General features: G+C 32.6%; 2 protein-coding genes across 4 annotated transcripts in view; one reads left to right on the forward strand and one right to left on the reverse strand.

Moving 5' to 3' along the window:
* Positions 1-4,292: 4,292 nt before the first annotated feature.
* The window catches only part of fdl (fused lobes), a 37,800-nt gene continuing 19,479 nt past the window's right edge, over positions 4,293-22,613 (forward strand). Inside the window, exon 1 of one of the 2 annotated variants that reach the window (XM_065311148.1) lies at positions 4,293-5,040. The gene's annotated coding sequence lies outside the window, so the exon portion shown is untranslated. Of the gene's footprint in view, positions 5,041-21,155; positions 21,298-22,613 lie in introns of those variants that run through there. The other variant, XM_065311146.1, reaches the window with a different exon arrangement.
* Positions 15,953-22,613, reverse strand: part of s-cup (spermiogenesis-related protein stanley-cup) — a 34,155-nt gene continuing 27,494 nt past the window's right edge. For both annotated transcript variants that reach the window (XM_065311164.1, XM_065311165.1), the window contains exon 5: positions 15,953-21,247. In XM_065311164.1, the coding sequence (XP_065167236.1) occupies positions 20,996-21,247 (252 nt within the window). In that variant the 3' untranslated portion in view covers positions 15,953-20,995. The remainder of the gene's footprint in view (positions 21,248-22,613) is intronic.

The following is a 22,613-nucleotide window of genomic DNA, read 5'->3' on the forward strand; positions in this document are numbered from 1 at the left end:
GCAAAGCGTAATAGAAAATTGAAAAAGTGAAGAAAAGTGAAACAAAGTTTACACAAGAAAAGCAATTATTACAGGCATAAAAGCCTAGACTCTAAAATTATATAAATATTTCTCAATATTTGAAAAAAAAAACTATTGGAATTTCTTAAAATAAATAAGTAACGGAAATTGAAGGTTAGGATTGTGTGATATTAGGTTATTTAAGGTTATGTTATGTGAGGTAAAATTACTCTAAGCACATTTAAGGTTATGTTAAATTAAGTTAGGTTGCTTTTATTTAAGTCAAGTTAATTCATTAAATTTTGACATTTTTAAGCACAAAAAAATTCTACTCATCAAAAGCAATGTTTTTTTTTAATACTTCATTAAATTCTCATTATGCATGTCTGCTTTAAATTTAAACTTGTGATTCACATAATTATACAATTTTGTAAATGATTACATATACCACTCAAAATGCTTTACACTTGTCTTTACACTTCCTTTATGCTCACACTTTTCGTAATTAAAAATTTTCTTCACAAATGTGCGCCAAGTGCGTTGACACAGTTTATCGAAATAATTATGCTGAATATGCAATTCGAGTCGTTTAATTGCGACCTTAATTACAACAATTGTTGTCGGCGTGTAGGCTGCATCATCTTTAAACTCATAAACGGCGCGCACTCGTCGAGATTACAACGTGCACCGTCGCTAATTGTTGTTATTGTCATTCCATAGACTCATAGAGACATCAAAAGCGTCGTTAGGTGTTCGACCATAAAAGCTGCGACGAGAAATATACATTTCTTTGAAATTTTATTCAAATTCAGCGTGAAATCTGTAACCTGTAATCTGAAATCACATTTAACCTCAAAAATAGATATACAATTTAACTATCCCATCTTATAGAGAGTTGTCCGTAGTTTAAGACACTGCGATTCGTTTCTTTCTATCTGTTTTAGGTAACAAGATATTCGCAATTGCAAAAAATTGTCAAAATTTGAAAAATTTCAATTTTTAGCACTTTTAATCACGTTTTTTCGCCCTTTTACGCTACGATATTTAATCATTTTATATTCTAAGCTAATAGAAAATTTTCTAATCTTTCATAATCAGCAATTTGTTGGTTGCTATCTCTTTTAGTTTAAGAGATATTAATTATCGAAAATCGGCAATTTTTTCTTAAGAATTAAAATTTTCTCTCTCATATTTCAATTTTAACTAGCATGTCTTATAGAGAATAATCCATAGATTAAGACGCTGCGATCAGATCTTAATTATCTCTTTTAGTTTACGAGATATTCGCGATTGAATAGAATGGGCAAAACTTGAAAAATGTCACTTTTTAATACATTTAGTGGCGTTTTTTAACCTTTTACTGATGGAAATACATTTAATTTATATTATTATCTGATAGAGAATTTTTCAAATCTTTCTTAATCAGCAATTTGTTGGTTGCTGTCTCTTTTAGTTTAAAAGATATTAATTTTTGAAAATCGTCGATAAAAATGATCAAGCACCCCCCCTTGGCAATATTTTCTTAATAATTAAAATTTCATCTCTCAGATTTCCGTATTAAATATCCTATCTTATAGAGAATAGTCCGTAGATTAAGATGCTGCAATCAGATCCTAATTATCTCTTTTAGTTTACGAAATATTCGCGATTGAAGAAAATTGGCAAAAATTGAAAAATGTCACTTTTTAGTACTTTTAGTGGCGTTTTTTAATCTTTTACTCTTTTAAATATAATTATTTTATATTTTTATCTGATAGATATTTTTCAAATCTTTCTTAATCAGCAATTTGTTGGTTGCTATCTCATTTAGTTTAAGAGATATTAATTATCGAAAATCGTCGATAAAAATTATCAAGCACCTCCCCTTGGCAATTTTTTCTTAAGAATTAAAATTTCATATCTCAGATTTTCGTTTTAACTATCCTATTTTATAGAGATGCTGCGATCAGATCATAATTATCTCTTTTAGTTTACCCGAAACTTTGTATATTTGTGTTCTCTTATTCTCTCGCATGATAAACTATATAAACGAATACGTTTGTCTCTTTTTAATATCATTTCATTAATTTTGAAATCACAACGATTATAAAGATGCTTTCACTTCAATAAGCATTGCTTTGTAATTTTACATCCATTCAGCGTGAAATCCGTGCAAAATCACACTTAACCTCAAAAATATTACGACCGCGAGTAGTTTCGGTTATGTAACTGCCGGATTTGCGCGTTTGATTGAACGCTGCATTTGCATTGTTCGCGCGGCGGAATTTTATGTCTTCGCACGCGCGATTTTACACCCTGCCAGTATGCAGATTCACGGGACGCCGCGTTTCCAGGGACGCGCTCGCTTCTTATCTCAACCGGCGCTCGTGTGCAAATGGCATTGTCGAAATGCGCAACGCCGCAATCGCGCACAGCTCAGCGTTCACGACCGTATAATTCATTCTGTTTTCCTCGCATTCATTTTGCTTGCTGTATAATGGCCCGGCGCTTGCCAAGCCTCCGGTGTTCTTTTTTCTGGAGGCACTCGAGGTTTGAAGATGCATGAAGGCAGTCCTTAGTTGATTTTACGTCTTGCTAGGCAACCAAGCTTACACTCGAGTGAATCCTACATGCTGTATGTGAGGGAAATCTAGAAACTGATGAAAGAAAAATCATGGCATCTTTTGTTATTCTCGTATGTACAAGTACATCTAATGTGGGAATAAATTGTGGGAGATATCGAGATTTCAGAGAATAGCGAGTACATTGAGGTTAGGATTGGTGAAGCAATGCCAATGGATATAATACGCTAGAGGTGCATAAAAAGTTTTATGGCGTAAAGAGCAAAAAGGCACAGAAATTGGTATCACAAAGGAATCGCGAAGAAAGTCTAGTTGGAAATGGAAGCAAAAAAAGATTTTATTGCCTTTATGTACGAGTATGGAGAGGAGGAGAGGAAAAAAATCAAACAATGAATTTACGAGATCATTAAACTTTCCGAGCATACGATAAATTTAGGAGTACATTAAGTTGGGATATAGTTTTGCACACTTTGTGTTTACTTTCTTTGGAATGTGTTTTGTCGCGAGAGTAAAACAAAAGCCGCAATTTTATTTGCGTAAATTTTAATAAAAAGTAACTTAATTAATGTTTTCTTGACATATTATGTTGTGAATTCGTCAAAAAGATTTAAATTTTATTAGAAACTAGCTTTAACCCGCGGCTTCGCTTGCGAATATCTAAAATAATGAAGTTGCTTCCGTACGCGTCTGTAGTCACAGAAGAAGTAACAATGAAGTAGAATGGCGGGAAGTTTAAAATGGCTGAAAGTATAGTCTATGGAAGTATAGTGTACAGTCTCCATAGTGTAGTCAATTGGATTTGATGTTGACGTAGCTGTCGGTAATACAGTGTGATGGTACTATAGTACTTAGATTTGAGCTTCATTGCTGGAATGCTAGATGGCGTTATAGTAGTCAAATAGCCAGATGCAGAGGTATTATTGGCTAAACAATTTCTTTATTTTATTTAAAAAATATTTTTGTTTATTAAATAAAAAGTAGCCTATAACCATTCGGGGACCACTAAGAATATGTGTACAAATTTTCATGATGATCGGTTAAGTAGTTTTTGCGTGAAAGTGTTACAAACGTCAGGACTTTTGCATTTATAATATTAGTAGGGATAGGGATATATTCAGGAATACTAATAATATACTTTAGCGCCATCTGGGGTTAAATTATATAACTATAAGTATGATTTAATCTAATATAAATTTTCATCCCTTATTTTTCACCCTGTAAATAATTTTTTTTGTGTTAAAACATGGCCTAGTTACTTTTCCAAGGTCAAAACTATCTCTATACCAAAATTTAGCACAATTGGTTTAGTGGGTTTTGCGTGAAAGCGAAACAAACATACAAAACACATTCACATTGTCCCTATAAGCTGGGATGTACAATAAGCAACATTATTTGTAGAAATTTAATGTTTAATTGGTAAGAAAAAGTACATTTTCGATTAAAAATCCACTTGGAATTACATGTAACGTCACTCATAGATTGCATAAAATCCGTTAAATAAATTAATAATTTTACTGATTTTCATTAATTTACGAAATAATTTCAATAGATTCCTGTTTCCTACTCTTCTTCTATACTCCATATAGAAAATATCTATGCCATGCTATGTCTATGCCTGTATCAAGCTGTCCGCTTGCTACCTGCTCAGGTGTTGGATGGTCACGGCCCCGTCTCGCTTCCTTTCCCAGCCGCAACCAGTACCACACCGCACCTTGTGCACGTTGCGCATGGTTCAGTTGGCTTCGACATTTTAAGTTGTTTACACACGCTGCTGCCCGCGCCGCAAAAACTCCTACACATTGTCATAGCAACACCACAGTGCGTGGGTGTAGCAGTGTAACTACAGAGTGATCATACACACACACGCGCGCGGGATTTACCTATATGTGTGTATGTGTGGGTATTGGCTAGAAAACACGCGTGGATCGTGCCGTGTTTAATTTCGTACACCGCGTGTGTAATATAAGCATATTCAGTCAGCCTCTCTAGCATACAGTATACTTATGTATTACGCGCGTTCCCACTTCGGGACGATGCCGGTTCGCGGTTATTCGTGCTCGCGTGTGTGAGTAGCCAAGCAGTGTCTGCCCGAGAGTCGTGCGCGTCGCGTGCTGATTTACTTTATACTTAGGTTTATCAATCGCAATAAAACCACAACAGAATAAAATATATTCTGGTGATAACCATAAACATTGCGTCTATTATATGGAATATTTAAGACATTTGTGTGTATTTTTAACATTGTGTTACATTGCGCATGATTAAATGACTAAGTTGTGAACCTGGGTGCAGTATAATAAACAAAGGCTTGTGATTGTGTGAAGCCGTGGAACTAAACCAGACCAGACGCAGTGCAGCAGCCGAAGAAGTTGAGACGCAGCACATCAACTTCTTCGCTGCGGATATACCATTCTCAAGAAGCACGTTGTGGGGCCGAGCGTGAAAGGAAACCGGCGGACAGTGAACTTTTGCCAACAAGGTAGTTTACCTTTTTTTCACGTACCAATATATTACTTTTTCTTTATTTTGATTGGTTAAGAACGAAAAAGAAAAGAAATTGTCATTGTCATGCGCAGAGCACACTTTCATGTCGGTTTAAGTTATGTATTGGGTATTAACTGACATAACCTTGTGTAGAAAGTGTTTTATGCTCTAATTTATTTATTTTTAGAATTTTTGGCGTTTTAAGCGTTATTTTAGGCGATTTTTCATGTTTATGTGATAAAAACAGTTATTTTAAACAAGTTAAGTAAATTCTACTATATTTTCTCGATATTCTTTGAGAAAACGAGAAAATCTATACTTTAAGTCGACTTAACTTAAGTAATAACTGTCATAACCTTGTTCACACATTATTTTCTTCTCTAATGTATTTCTTCTCAACCTTTCTGCAATTTCAAGCGTTTTTCTTTTATTTATAACAAAGAAAACAAAAAATCCAAGTTTACTCAATTTTTTCTACTTAAAACAGTAATTTTAAACAAATTAACTAAATCTACTAAATTCCCATTACATTGTTGATTATACTCTGAGAAAATCATCGAACGGCGAGCACGTGGCGCAAAATAACGTTATAAACAAGCAAATGTTTACAATTTGCAACGTTTAAAGATGACCTTCGAGAGGTCCGCACTGGAGCCGTTTACACTTAACAATACACAATCACACATTCACAATTTCACAACACAGTGTCTATAAATGTAAACCTAGCCTAGTTCTCACTCAAGTTAAGTAATTCGAACCAATTAATATTGGATGCTTGTTATGACTCCAACCATACTGAATTGATTAAATGTTAATCTGTTTTTGTGTTTAATTTGAGATAACATTATGTAAATATTACTACGCCGTTGTTGTTGATAAAACTTTCATACAGGAAATTAATTCTGATAAGAATTAATATGATAGAAGTGTATTTACACACATATTCGAGTATAAAAGAGACTTTTGTTAGTTACAACATTTATAACTCAAGAACGGTTGAACATATTTTGATAATTTATAATTTATTTCACTTGTCTCCTTGTGGAATAGCAGAATAATTATTAAAATATCAAAAATTATTACTTAAAGTGTGTTAAATAGGAGATGAAAATGTGTCGAGATTAAATTACAGTTATAGTTGCTTCATTCACTCTGAGATGGCGCTGCAGTGCATTATTAGCATTTATCAATATTTTAATATATACCAGAAAATTTTATTGATGGATTTCACACACAAAAAAGTAAAAATCAATTAAACTTTAACAAAAACATCAAAAACTAATTTAATTTAAAACAAAAATTAAAATTTGAAGGTTGATGACACTTTATTATTGTAATTTCCGGCGAACGCACTGTATTAATACTCAGCATATTAACCAGCGTCGTTTTAATCTGTTAAATTACATCTGAGAGGTTGCGAGGGTGTGCGGGGGCGAAGGGGCCGTGATTAAATCGTATTAGATCGCATTAAATCTCATTAGGCGTATAGTACTCCCAGCCGGAACGTCCCGAAAATGCTCTTGTTGAGATTGCGCTTGTTTATAGTATTAAAACTATTTAATTAAATTCCGGCCGTGGACACATCGAGGTCTCCACCCCATCGGTTAAGAGTCTTGTTGTTGGCGTGGCGTGGCATGGCGTCACTGTCACATGTACTTACGCGTTGAATTAAATCCGGGATAGCAGCACAAGTTTTTGGATTGATGCGGACGCGATCGAGATCACTCGCTGCTTTCTATTTTTAAATGTTACAACATAGAATGGAGTAGAATCGAATAACAGAGAAGAGTGTTATTGAAAGTTCATCATGTAAACAAATTTTTTTAAACGAGTTTAGTTTTATTTTGTTTTATATAACGTTATTTTTGGTGTATTTGTTGATTTTGTTGGTAGAATATTAAATTTTAGATTAAAAATTTTGAATTCCCGCTTTTATGCTTAGAATTTTATATGTTTTCGAATATGTTATGTTGTTTGACATGTTCAGAATGTAGGCAACCAATCTAACAAGTCATTTTGAGATTAAAAACAAACTTTCATAAGGAAAATGACGATTTTTATTAAATTTTCCAGTTTATATTAAAATAATCGAAATATAAAATAAATAAAACCACATTTTTCATACTTTGACTTAACTTAAGTCAAGTTTTCAATAAAATTCCCTCTCGTACAATTCATATATTATTTTACTAGCTTTAACCCGCGGCTTCGCTTGCGAATATCTAAAATAATGAAGTTGTTTCCGTACGCGTCTGTAGTCACAGAAGAAGTAACAATAAAGTAGAATGGCGGGAAGTTTAAAATGGCTGAAAGTATAGTCTATGGACTATAGTGTACAGTCTCCATAGTGTAGTCAATTGGATTTGATGTTGACGTAGCTGTCGGTAATACAGTGTGATAATACAGTGTGATGGTACTATAGTAGTTAGGTTTGAGCTTCATTGCTGGAATGCTAGATGGCGTTAAAGTAGTCAAATAGCCTGATGCAGAGGTATTGACTAAACAATTTCTTTATTTTATTTAAAAAATAATTTTTTTATTAAATAAAAAGTAGCCTATGACCATTCGGGGACCACTAAGAATATGTGTACAAATTTTCATGATGATCGGTTAAGTAGTTATTGCGTGAAAGTGTAACAAACATCAGGACTTTCGCATTTATAATATTAGTAGGGATTAAGTTTCTAGTCCTCAACTTTTGTCAATTACTCACTTCATATAAACTCGCTGGACAATATGTTCGTATCGATAAGATAACTAAACTTTTGCTTCTCATTCAACTTCCGGCTTTGATACGCGATACACAGTATAATTCAACTATGTATATGTAACCAAGTGGAGGTAGTTAGGTGCTTTTGTGCGAACGCATCGGGCGTTGCTAATCTTTTATCTATTTTATCTGTGCAGCGTCGCGCTGCTGCGTTGCGGCAAATTGTTTTTTAATTAATCTCGTTGCCTCCGCGGCGCTGCCGGATGAGCTAGCGACGCCGGCGACGCGGAAATTGAATCATCTCGTGTTGATTATTTCGTCGTGCTATATATATAAAAACTACTTAACCAACGCGTTTATCACGCCAACAAGCCCGCGTCAACTTTTGTGCGCTGGATCGAGAGGGCAACTTTAATTGTTTTCAATTTATCAAGCTTAATAAGTATAAAAATATATAAAAATGATTATGAATTAAAATATCAATTTTTAAATACTGTTTTATTGTAATGTTGGTTGCCTACCTATAGAATAAAACTATATGTTAGGTTATTGTACGATTAATAGTGCGCATGCGAGTTGAATAAGGTACATCTGTCAATGTCAAAACATTTTCTTCATTTTTTAAACCGAAAAATCCCGTTTTTTACCTTAATTTCAATTTAAACCATTCTAAAAACTATATTTTGATAAAAATAATTATATACCCTCTTTAAAATGAAATAACAATTACATTTATTACCTAAATAATAATTTTATGTGAAGTACAGTTAGGTAAACACGCTGAGTTTATTGCATTCGTGACTTGATGCGATTACATCTGTTGCGTACCAGATTATCATTCACATTTTCATCATCTGACTGCCCACATATGAGTAGACACACACATGAAACATTTATTTCCTTTCACCTCTGCTCTCAGTCAGCTGTCGCAATACTCGCAGATATAAATAGTAACAGGAATATTTATGAATAAAGTAACAGCTTGCAGAACGCACTCGGTACCCACTCAACCAATTTAACAGTTATTTTTCTTTTTTCTATACGCGCGCGGGAAAAAAACGGCTCGGGAATTTTTCGTTGCACATTGTTGCTGCAGATTTGCATGTCCGCTGCATATTTATTCGCGTGCCGCAGGTGTTTCCTGTACTGTTTTTCAATGCAATGCAGTGGAGAGGAATACAGCAGTGCGTGCGATTTTATGAACTGCGTGATCTCGATGTGTATAAATGTGGTAAATATAACGGTTGATTTGGAGAAATTATAATTGGAGTAAAAACAGCCGTGACTCAATTAATGTTTTATAGAAGAATGAGTTATTTTTAAGTTTTTACGTAAAAATATAGAAAATTTCAAGTTTTTAGGTTTTTTACAATTGAATATCTCGCAAACTAAAAGAGATATTTAGGATCTGATCGCAGCGTCTTAATCTACGGACTATTCTCTATAAAATAGTATACTTAAAACGGAAATCTGAGAGATGAAATTTTAATTCATAAGAAAAAATTGCCAGGATTGCCAGATAAATTTTATCGAGGATTTTCAATAATTAATATCTCTTAAACTAAGAGAGATAGCAACCAACCAATTGTTGATTATGAAAGATTCGAAAATTCTCTATCATATAAAGATATAAAATAATTAAATTTCAAACAGAAAAAGGTCAAAAAATGTCACTGAAAGTACTAAAAAGTGACATTTTTCAATTTTTGCTCATTTTGTTCAATCGCGAATATCTCGTAAACTAAAAGAAATATTTAAGATCTGATCGCAGCGTTTTAATCTACGAACTATTTTCTATAAGATAGGATAGTTAAAACGGAAATCTGAGAGTTGAAATTTTATTTTTTAAGAAAAAAATTGCCAAGGATAACTTTTATCGAGGATTTTCAATAATTAATATCTCTTAAACTAAAATAGGTAACAGCCAACGAATTTCTGATTATGAATGATTGGAAAATTCTCTATAAGACTAGAATGTAAAATAATTAAATATCTATATATATATATATCTATATTAATTATAACATTTTTGAAACATTTATACATTTTTAGTATATTTTAAAGCGAAATCGCTGGCATGTTGGAATATTTTATTCCCATTGCCACAACTGTAACATTCGCATGCAAATTTCGGAGCTATTGACGTCGTAGTCGCCGTAGTGGGTGCGAGAAACGGTTGTTTCGCGCATATGTTGATCCCGCGCACACATTGCACCCATTTTCGCATACTTTCCGCATGCTCTCTTCGGCAAACCGAGCGTGACGCGCTTCATTCATTGCTTTCGCTGCAATTGTTTCAATTACTAGCACATTCCTGCACCGCTACACCTGCATTACTGTTTTTTTTTGCTTATCTTGAAACAACAACGTTATTCTCCGCGTATACATAAACCGTATTTTCTTTTAATTAAAATTTGAATTGCGTGTGATTTTTTTTTCATTGCTACATGATCAAATTTTGACGCAAATGGAAGTGCAATTTATTTTATTTGAACAGCAGTGGCAATTTACACTTTAACAAGCGCTATCAATGTTGGCGGTTAAGGCTAACCGAGTCGAGTATTGAGTATTGTTTCGATGGGTTTAACTGTTTTAAATGCTCGGGAGCATCGGAACAATACTGATTGCTTTTTTTCAATTATTTATGCCTGGTTTATCACAATTGTGATTTATTTACATGGTTTACATTCAATTTTCATACGCCCACGTTGAGAAAATTAATTTTACTTTGTCATTTGTTTAATCTTGAATTATTTACGAATCTAGATCAATAAAAATGATAAAAATCGGTTCAGCCGTTTAAGAGTTACATCATAAACTTTTTTAAACGTCCGCTAGATGTCGCCACTTGCTTGGTATAAGTTTTATGAACATAATATTGTTTATAATGAAATATTAGGTAGATTTATGTATGATATTGAAATAAAATTGCATTTTGCTTTGATTTAACTAGAAATTTTATTTTTATTTGTAAAATTTGACGTATTTTTTAATTAAATTGTTCAGCCGTTCATGAGTTACACCATCGACTTTGTTTTGTGCCCGTTAGAGGTCGCTACTTGCTCTGTACTAGATTTTTGATGAAAATAGTTTAAAAGTCAATATTAACTTGTTTTAAATATAATATTAAAATAAAATCGTATTTCAATTGAATTCAACTCGTAACTTTATTTCATATATAAAATTTTGAGTATTTTTAATTAAATTCGAGTATTTTACTCCATTCAGTGATATTTACTGCCGGAATTCCACGAATGGATACAACTATTTTTAATTATTGTGCACTTATACTGCTGCCAAATAAACCAGTTTAGTGGCTCACTTTTCCAATCTAATTTTACTTCGTGCGATGCGCTTTGCTATAACTTTAACGCGAAACAAATTCACACAACACCTGATATCACCGGCCAATATTCTCACATCTTGCAAACATGCCAACAATTGTATGCCTGCACTTCCTCCTGAAGTTCTACGTTTTCATGCTGAATATTTTCACAAAACTTTTACACGCTTCGAATTCACATTAAAAATAAAAGCGGAAATACAAATACAGGTATGTCAAGAATAACGTCGGGAGTAACGTTTGCTTGGATAGTTTTTTCGCCGCTTTTCGTAGACTTCCTGGCTCGTATCGTTATTGAGCAAAACTGCAAACCTGCATAAAGAGAGTAAGAGAAGGAAGAAAGGGAGGAAAAGGGAAATAAAACATACGGAAGCGTCGAGTTTTCTTCTTGTGTTGCTGTTGCTCGCGCTGTTGCTGCCGTAACAAACAGGATGCCATTCAGTTTATATCTGCCTCAATTTCCTTTTTATTCAAAGTGCTTTACTTCCACTTGATACTCACTGCTGCTGCGTCGGCTCCACGAGCCCCACGGGTATAGATTATTCATTGCGCTTATTCACTATTCCTGTTGATGTAGTTGTGGATCCACTTAGTTGCTCGCGTTGGGACGTACGAAAATATTTACGTTCGTTAAGATACATTTCTAATCGCTTTTTACGTGGGGAAAGACATTCGATGGTAGTGGTTTACATTAGGAGCGGTAGAGGGCGCTAGGTGACAAAAATTGGTTTTTGACTGTTTTTTTTTTGCCGAATTGTTAGGGATTTTTGAAAACTGTTTTGATTGTATGATAGCGAATTAATTTGTCTAGGATATAGTATATAGGTTAATGCGATGAGTTTAATAGTTTAGGAGAAATTTAATTTTTAGTAAAAAATAATAATTTTGTATTTTATTTAAAAACAATTGAATTAAACGTTAACAAAAAAGTCGAGGACCCTGAGATTGGGTTGATACATCAATACTATATTTGGTTTCCAGTGGGAGATGTATTTATACCTAAAAAAATTAACTTTTTTGACGTTTTAAGCCAAAATAAATGTTTTTTTGAATGTCACTCATCAAATAGTACTATAAATATAATGAATACACAAATATTATTTATGCCAATGTGAATTTATGCAATTTTAATTTTAATTTTTGATTTGCTTGATTAAAAATTATTAATACGCTCCAACTGGAAAATTTAATGGAAATTTTAATCAATTTATGTGGTGATTTTGTGCATATTTTCGCATTTGCTACTCTTTCATTTTCATTATCGATATATTATTATTAATTTTCGTTTTAGTCACTTTGGTGAAGCAACATTTAATTTATCATTTGGCGTATTTTCATTTCGCGAAATTTTAATTAATATCATTTTGCTTTGACAAGTAAAGTTTATATTTGAAATTTTATGAACAAACATGTACTCGGAACCAAAGAAAGAGAGAGAAATTATTAGTATATTAAATTAATTTGAGGAAGTGGTTCGGAACAGGTGCCTAGCTTCTGTTTACACAGTAATGAAGTCATTCACCTACAGAAGTAAAAAGAACACGATTTCTTTTAGATTTTTAATTTAATCATTTAGTTGTGTAACGACCTGGAGGTTCGTGTGTTTAGATATGATGATTTTATTAGTGAAGGATTTTTTTAGTTGAAAAAGTGAATTTTGAGGTTAATTTTATTTTTTGTGCTGTGCTCTTTATAAATCTCGGCCGATTTGTATAATTTCTAATATTTTTGATTTGATACAGCTTTAAATAGCAAGATTACTATTAAAATACCGAAAATTTTCAGGAAAACATGAAATATTTAACGGCAAACTTCGTATTACGACGGAATTTGTATAATTTGCTTGGTTTATATTAATTTCTTCTGTCCAACAACGAAAAATATTTTAATTTCTAGCAATTTTGACCTGGAATATTTTTCTGCTGACATGACATCGATGGTAACATTTGAAATATTGTTGTTATTATGATCCCAACATCCCTACAAATTGCAATGCAAATTTCTATAAATTATTCACGATTTTTCAGCTAATTTGTTGAGGTGCACGTTGCTTTACTAGAAAATCATTTAAACATAACACAAGTGAATACAACTGAGCGACGTGGAATTCATATTTAAACTTCAGCAAATATTTACCGGCACTTTTACTAAAGTAATTGAGTTTATAACCAACAATCAAAATTTAAAAAATATATATTTATGATGATTAAGTTTAATATTTATTCTAACTAAATAATTTACTACTAAATAATTTAATATTATTTTAAGCCTTTCCACATGAATACCACATTTCTCACTAATAACAGTTTAATATCGCCGACATCGACGCGAATTGAAAACACAAACATGCATCCAGTTAAATAATAATTAATTCAATGATAAACATCATATTCCAATCCGCAATCATAATTTATATACCTAACAATAAATACTTTAATAAACATCCTCTAATAACACAAGTCCGAACTTCTATTCTCTGCAAAACATATTGCAATCGCAACGTTATCACGCAACGTTATTGTCCTTGCCGGTTTTGTGCCCGAATTTCGTGCACAATTTAAAAGGCATTTGCGATTGTTTTTGTGCCATCCCTCCGTTATATTTGTCCTTCATTTAGATTTTCCACCAGTTTCCCAAACCCTCATGGACCACTTTAACTGGTCTTTGGAAATTTATATTATTGCAGCACCCCGAAGGTCCCGAATGAAATTTTGTTGATTTAAATTGCGGACGCGTCATATTAAACTCGTATTTGCATTTAATTCCGGGCGCCGAATGCAGATAAGCATTGATATATTTATTATTTTATCAAGACGCGCTCGGGGGTGCTTAATTAATGGTCTGATTTATGAAATCAAATTAACACGGACGCGGAGAATTAAAAATTTTATTTGCTCGCGCGACTCGTTTTCATTTTAATCTGCATAAATTTGTGGATGTTTAGAGGCATTAGGTCAGGCCGAGTGAGAGTGAAATTAATTAAAAAGCCAAACTCGCGCGGTGGTTTTCATTCACCGAATAAACATGCGACAAGAAATAAAGGAGTTTAATTAAACATTATGTTGATTTTCTTGCGTATATGCATTGTTTTCGGTTTGCTTAGGTATGTGAGTTGTGGGTAATTAAATTCTTACTCATATTGTCATTTATACCAAGGTATTCATTAAAAAAATAATTTTAAATTTTTTTGTTATTATATCATCATTTTATTTGAATTTTTATTAATATTTGATTTATTATTCAAATAACAAAGCGTAGAAAACGAAAAATTTGATTAAAACAATTTTTTAACTTAAAACTTATGTTTGTTACCGTTTAACTCGAAGCTACTGCTAGGAATTTGCTAAATTTTTGGGAAAATATAGATTAGACCTTTGAAAATGACATAGACTACTTTTTATTTCAAAAATTTAACGCTAAAGGGGTTAAAATGAGAAATAAAAGTGTTTATGACGTATAATTCATACAAATATTTATATAATCTAAACATAGATGGCGCTACGACTCTTTTATTTTCATTAAATCAAAGATAAACAATTCTCCGAATATAAATGTTTATAATGCCTACACAGCAACAGCAGTAATTGTCTCGAATGATCGTTGATAGCCTAAATGCCTGATGGCCTATTAGGCGCTACCCCAAAACCGAATTACGCTACGCCGGTTGAGGTTGATTATAGTGATACTCCTGGTCTAGGACCTGCTGAACGCAGCTTAGCCCAGCTAAGTAGGATATACGACGCACCTTTGTGTGCCACGTGTGTGCACCAGCATTGAAACAATACCTAATTGCTGATGTGATTACTGCGCTCGCGGCCGATACAATCCGAGGGCGGTGTGCTGACGTGTGCTAATTGATCAAGTGCGTTCCTGGAATTTATCGCTAGGCATTAAAATTGATATTATCAGATAGTAAATAGGTATAAATATAGGTATAAGTTGTGTGTTTGGGTGCAATTTTATTCTCGTTAATGTTTTCTGGGTTTTGTGATTGAGGAAATCCTTTGTGCGTTGAGTTGTGGTGGTGCTTGTTCTCATTAAAGATTTCTTGCAGTCGGCGTCCATTGCAGGCTGTTTTTGAGCTCGTACCTGCCGGGAATACTGACTGAATCATTATCATCATTAAGCATCACAAACAAATACCAAGAACAGTGTTATGTTATGCTTCAAGAGACAATGCACTGCATGAAATATATGGATTTCTGTGAATTTTTTATGAAATGTGAAAATAATACAGTTTTTAACTTTAGGAATTTATCCGGAAATCGCAGAGGGACGATAATTCTCTAAGAATAAGAGGCTAGAAATAGGTATCTTGAGGATTAAGACATGAAAACTAAAATTGCAGTGTAAAGTTTCAAAAATTCAATTTATAAACATCAACAGTTTTGAAGTAAATATTTTAAAACAAAGAAAAATACTTTTAGAGGTGTTTTACTTATTTTATCAAACGTTTTAATGTTTCTAAAAAATGCTAATGAGTTGTGATTAATGTTTTGTTGCAAATTATTCAAGTTTATTATTGTTTCTGATAAATTCCTTAGAATTTGTCATGAATTCACGTAGTAACAATGAATCACACAACATCAAGTCAGAAATATAAAAGTTAACTTTATAAATTCAATTCTAAAATCACAAATCTCTTTTTAATGCACGAATTCATTAGTTGTTATGATGAAATAATAGTCCTTACTATTTAATTTGACTTATTTATTATTAATATTCATCTTTTTTGTAATTATTCATCGTGACATGAAAAAATTGCCTCATTTTCTTGAATTAAATTAAAATTTTTATTTTTCTATTCAAAAATATGTTTTTACTGTTTCTAAAAGAAAAATAAATTTAATTCACTATATATTAATAATTTATTTGTCATATTTACAAATCTTAATAAATATTTTAAGTCTAGGTATTAATAATAATGAATATAAACAAATAACAAAACATTTCTTAATCTTTTGCGAAAATATTAATAATTGAAATTAATCTTTAACGTTTTTTACAAATATATTATCTCCTAATTTAATTAATTATTAGTATTTCTAGTGACTTACGCCAATTATTTATTTATTTATTTATTATTTTCATATTTCACTAATAATAATTTTAATATTAATATCACTGCGTCGCTTTAAAAAAGCGCACAGTTTTGATTTGATAATTTTAATTCCAACGTTAATTCCATTTTAATTACAATTATCTACGTGTTTGCGTGGTGTTAATAATCCTCGTGAGATGATTGTACAAAAAATAACACGTATACATAATGTCCAAATTATTATAATCACACCTTCTCACAATTAAATGTGATTACATTCACAATTACATTCTGTACAAATTAAATCCATGTGTTATAATTACTCTATATACAGTGTAGCCTCTGTATTCACATTATACCGAGCTGACATTACATCCAGGAACAAAAAATGACAAAATATTTGAATTTTACGCGGATTTGGATTTGTTTATTCTTTTGAAAGCTGATGATAAACTCAATTACTTTTGGAAAAATGCAAGTAAATATTTCCTGTAGTCTAAATATGAATTCCGCGTCGCTCAGTTGTATTCACTTGTGTTATGTTTAAATGATTTTGTAGTAACTGCTTGTGCATCCCAACAAATTAGCTGAAAAATCGTGCTTAAGTTATAGAAATTTGCATTGCAATTTGTAGGAATGTTGGGATCATAATTACAACAATATTTCAAATGTTTCCAACGATGTCATGTCTTTGAAAAAATATTCTAGCTCATAATTGCTAGAAATGAAAATATTTTTCGTTATTGCCCCGAGGAAATTAATATTAACCAACCAAATTGTATACATTTCATCGCTATACGAGGCTACACTGTAATTAAATATATTAATAGTGACTAATGAACAATGAAATACCAAGAAAATTGTTATGACCTCATTTATGCTTGCAATTTGAATAAAAATAAGATAATACTTATTTTTAGAAAATAATTCTTTACATTTTTATAAATTAACATTGGATTTGCTATGTTCGGTACTCATACCGCAACTCAACGCATAGGCAATTCACAAAAATTTGAACAAAAATCAGATAAATTGACTTTTTCACATTTTAATTAATAATATTTGTTTTTGGTTCTTAAACCACAACTCATAAATATTATAATTCTCAAGAAAATATTTTTATGACGTCTTATGCTTGGAATTCAAATTTCAATAAAACCAACATACCTAATACTTATTTTTAGAATATAATTTTTACTCGTAATTCTTATCCACTAAGCATAATTGTTATTTTGTTATTTTAATGGCTACTTGTTTTGTAATTCCGTTAGCGCTGCATTGTTTCGTTAATTGTACATAATAATAAGAGTAATTCGTTTCGAGAACACGTCGAACGAAAACCGACTCACATAAAAAACGAGAACGACCTTATTCTATCGCGTTATACTCGTACATACTTAAGTAATTACTTTATTTACACTTGCTAGAAATTTACATTAATCTAATTGATAATTTACAGTTTGTCGCACATTTCATGCAACATCCTGTATTAGCCACGCGGTGTTTCTTTATATATTAACATTGGTGTTGTGAAATTAAATGCGCAATGTTTAATTTTGGTTTAATGAAGGATAAAAAGTGTATTTATCGCCATTTAGCCAACGTTAATGGAAATAAAATTAATTGCCTTCCAATTGGCTATCAAAGAATATTAAAACGTAATTAGAATCAGTGGTTTTGCACTGATTTAATTTTTCTTGTTTAATTTTTACCACTTTGCATCCAGACTAATTTTAGGTTAGAATATTCGGGTAGTTATTATGTGATTTATACATTTACACAATGCGTATTTATTTGTTTATTTAAGGTGTTTGTAATTTTAAATATAGTCTAGATTCTACAATGCGCTATGCGATGGCTGCGCAGATTAAAAACTCATTCGTATTTACATTACAATAAATTCCGCTGGATTGTTTTAGTAATTCAATATACGCTTGCGATTGCTACTGTACGGTGGGAAGCATGCACATTGCAGTGCGCAAATATTTACCAATCGTTAAGCACGCCACAAAAACCGCACAATTTTATTTTATACTTCGTTTGTTGTAAATGTTTGCGGTGGGTGGGTGAGGTTATAACGTGGTGTTCGTGATTTTTTTCTGTTATATCAAAAATTGCGCGGAAAATAATCTAAATAGGTTAAAATGTGCAATTAAAGTTATATAATTGGATTCGAGATGGCGTTAGGATGCAGTTTATGTTCTGTGAAGTTGTTTGGTTGCAGTTGTGCAGGCGCATTAAGTTAGGCAGAGGGTGCTGTGTCGGTGTGAGCCGACGCTGCGTATTGGTTGAACGAATTTATTTTTGCTAGTGTTAGTGAACGTGCGTTAAGTTACGGTGTGGTAGGTGTGGCGGCATGACTCACGCAGTATGTTTGGTATTGTGAATGTCAGTGTGAGTTGTCACTGCAGCGTGCAGCAGATTTGACATATTTAAAGATAAATCAACTGTTCTAACTGAGATGTCGCCACTATACACTTATTATCTTTGTTTCTAAATTACTTCCGGTTTAATTTGCTTTTAATTAACTTTAAAACATAATTAAAAGTGTCATTTTAAAATGAAAACGATTGAAATATTTGTTTATTACATTCGTTGGTCCCCGTTTTTCATTTACTTCACTTACGAGTACTTCACTCTTCTCTTCATCACTTACATCATCACCAAACGAACGAATGCAAATACAGAATGCAAAAATGTAAAAAATTCGAATCGTGTATGCATGTAACATGTCGGATATGTATTCATTATTCCAGGACAGCGTACCATGCCCTTTAGGAGGACATGCAATAAAACGTGTCATTACGTGTGTCGTCGTCGTCGTAACGCTTCACTTTCGCGTTACATTATTCATCGAATCATATTTAATGCAAAACGCTGTTTTGCGATATATAACAATCGCGCATCACATCTGATACTTTCAACAACATCACGTAACTTGTTACCTTTACTAACAATTATGAATAAAGCAGATTTTTTTATAAAATTGCGTTAAACCTTTTCTTGGTTATTTAATAATTCAAAGAGGAATTTGTTTTATCATTATTAAAACAAATAAACATTTTTATAATTTTGTACAAAATACCATTGGATTTGCTATGTTCGATCATTATACCGTAACCCAACGCATTGGTAATTTAGAAAATTTGCTTTAGAAACTCATAAAATAAGTGTTTTGCTATTTTTAGTTAACTATATTGGGCGTTTTGATTCTGAATTTAAACACGTATTTTTTAATTTAGAAATTGACGAAAATTAAATTAAAAATTTAATTGAATTATATATTTTGAAAAATAACATTGGATTTCCTATGTTCGCTACTTATACCGTAACTCAACGCATTGGCAATTTAGAAAATTTGCTTTAGAAACTGATAAAATGTGTTTTTCTATTTTTAGTTAATAGTATTGTGCGGTTTGATACTTTTATACCGCAAGTACCAGCGTTGAAAATTTTTAAAAGTTAAATTTTGAATTTAAACACGAATAATTTTTTAAATTTAGAAATTGACGAAAATTAAATTAAAAATTAAATAGTATTACATATTTTGAAAAATAGCATTGCATTTCCTATGTTCGCTACTTATACCGTAACTCTAATTTTTCACTATTTTCACTAAATTTCATAAAATTTCTCTTCTTGTTGATGAGTTGATCAGATTTCGCTTGCGGTTAATTATAGCTTGATCCAAATAAATTCATTCCGTAATTGGCGTAATGATGCTCGATGGCGATTGCGTGGGTGGCAAATTAAAATCGCGAAATTATTCCTCGTTTGCAGTCGATAATCTAATAATAAATCGAGCGTTTTCCCATCACAAGTGGTAATCAAGCTAAAATTATATCGCGAATTAATGAAATGGGTTAATCAAGCAAATGATGCCTGTGTTTATTTTGAAAATGTTCATTTACGATCTTCAAAAACACCCAACACTCATAAAACCACAGAAAACATCACCTATTATTACGCAACGTGCGCGGAAATAAAACTAGAAAATTTTATTCGCATTGTGGCATAAAATAAAAGAATAAACAAATAAAAATAAAAAGATTGTGCAAAAGTTTCACGCGTGTTATACGGGTTGCCGTAATTTGCTTGTGCAAACATCGTTAAAACCTTGGTTTTAATCATCCGCTGGCGACAGAAAGTGTGCTAATTGACTTAATGTTAATTAATTGAGGGTTAATTATAATTAACCAAATTGAATTCTAATTGCTAATTACGATAAGTAGTCTAAACGTGTTCGCGATATTTGACTGAACAGTTAAAAATCGAAAATTGGTGTTACTTGAACGTTACTTTACGTTAGGCAGGTCCGGATTAATGCCATCGAAAACTCGAAGAGTACAAAAAACATCATTTCGCATAGAATACGTTTATTCAACTTATGACACTTCTTACACACTAGTTTTATTCATAGGCAGAAAGCATTAGTGCTCGCGTAATTTGATAATAATTGAAATATTTCGGCGATACACTTTTGGCCTACATTTTTCCCCGCCCCTGACACTTGAGTGGAATTACGTACGAGATTCAAGTTATTCTCATCACGGCTGGGCGCTGTCAGTTCATTTTTCTTTTCTGTGTCTGTGTGTAGTTATTTTTCTTAAGTTTAAAAAATACGTGCGTTGTCAGGTTATATATGTCTGTGTAACTGTACAATCTATTCGCTCGGTCTAATCCTAGTTCTTAGGTTAAGTCGTCTTACGTGTCCAATGTTCACTTAGCCGGCTTACGCCGAATGTAATGTTCGTTTTATCACAAAAATGAACGACGCTGTCACACACTCGAGGGTGACAAATGATCGCGGGGCGCTGGAGAGAGCAGCTTGTGTGATATACATTGTTTTTTCGCTTTCAGACGTGCCCGACCTCGAGCCGCAGTGCCGCCTCGTAGGACGGCAGGCCGGAATCGTCGGACGAGGGCGGCGGCCGCCGCTGTTGAGCTGCTAGCTGCTGGTGCTGCAGGAATTGCTGCTCGTGCGGCGACGTCCGCGCCGGGCTGACGATGTTCTTGTGTATAGGCACGACGGCGTCGTAGGCGGGCGGCGGGCCGGGCGTCACCGGCACCTGCATGTCGCACAGCACTAATTCTTCTGGGTCGAAGCACTAGAACAGTTCAATTCAAACAGGACATCGGTTTATCAATATTTAAACAGGTAAAAACAGTTTCTTTTTACGTTATTTTGGGAAATTACATTGGTTTTGCTATGTTCGGAAGTTATACCGCAAGTCAAAATGCGGTATTTGTGTTGTTTAGAAATTTACAAAAAAATCTACTTGAAACATTAGTAAAAAATGAGGTTTTTATGAGTTTTTCTTCAGTTTTTAAAATAACATAGGATTTTCCATGTTCGGTGTTAATACCGTAACTCAACACATTGGCAATTTATATAATTTCAATTAAAAATAGCTTAAATGATTTTTTTAAAATAAATAACATTGAATATCTTATAAATTTGGCAATTTATAAATTATAAATTAAAAATATGGAATAACAAATTTTTATTGTTTAAAAATTTCCTATAAATTTAAAAAGATAATTGAATATTATTTTAGACCGATTAAAACTAATGAAAATAAGTTTTTTTCATTTTTTAAAAATTAACATAGGATTTTCTATGTTCACTACTTATACCGCAACTCAAAACATTAGGAATTAAACTAAATAAATATTTCATTTCATAAGTGTACAATGTCCATTTCAGCATAGTTTTTTCTGGTATTCAAAAGATTTGTCGAGTGTAAACCGTCCACACTCATGACTTTTACTCTTCATTCGGCGCGCATGACACAAATCGGAATTTATTACGCTGACAGTGTCCCTTCGCTAACAGTAAAAAGTGCTCTCAGTATTTTAGCAAGTTAGCGTCGCCGCCGCCACTGGCCCGACAATGTTTTACATTAATGCGCGTAATACTAAAAGCTGGCGCGGATTTTGTGCGCAAACTTGCGCGAGAGATGCTCTCGAATATTTGAAATTTCTTTTCGTACATTTTGCACTGCATTACGCAAAGCAACTTGTGCGAAACTAGCTCTTTGTGGTGCTCATGTAGAAGTTCCTTTTAATTCGTACGCTATTCATTGCATCAATGCACCACAAAAAATATACTGAAATTTATTCATTCACGTGTTTTAATTAATTAATAATTTAAAACTAACACTATTTTCTGAAATATGTAATTTAATTGAAGTTGTGTTTTTCGTGTGATATTTTCGTGTTCATTTAAAAACGTAGGTATTATTCATGCGTTGCGACTGTACGTGTTGTTAAATAACGCGCGATTTATCTTTAATTATCTACACGTCGCGTTATTGTCGCTGATAATGCCGCACAAACAATGCGCGACTTGTTTTTTTGATAAATTACCCGCACAGCGATATTCGATTTTTCGTTTTAACGACTTTTCGCTTGGAATTTAACGAGAGGTATGAAATTTAATGGATGCAAACCACTTGGCAGCGCATCCAAATG

The sequence above is a fragment of the Atheta coriaria genome, unplaced genomic scaffold (assembly GCF_025399875.1).
Source record: "Atheta coriaria isolate IRGN ID8LTWV9N9 unplaced genomic scaffold, Caltech_Dcor_3.1 hic_scaffold_9_pilon, whole genome shotgun sequence".
Classification (NCBI taxonomy): domain Eukaryota; kingdom Metazoa; phylum Arthropoda; class Insecta; order Coleoptera; family Staphylinidae; genus Dalotia; species Dalotia coriaria.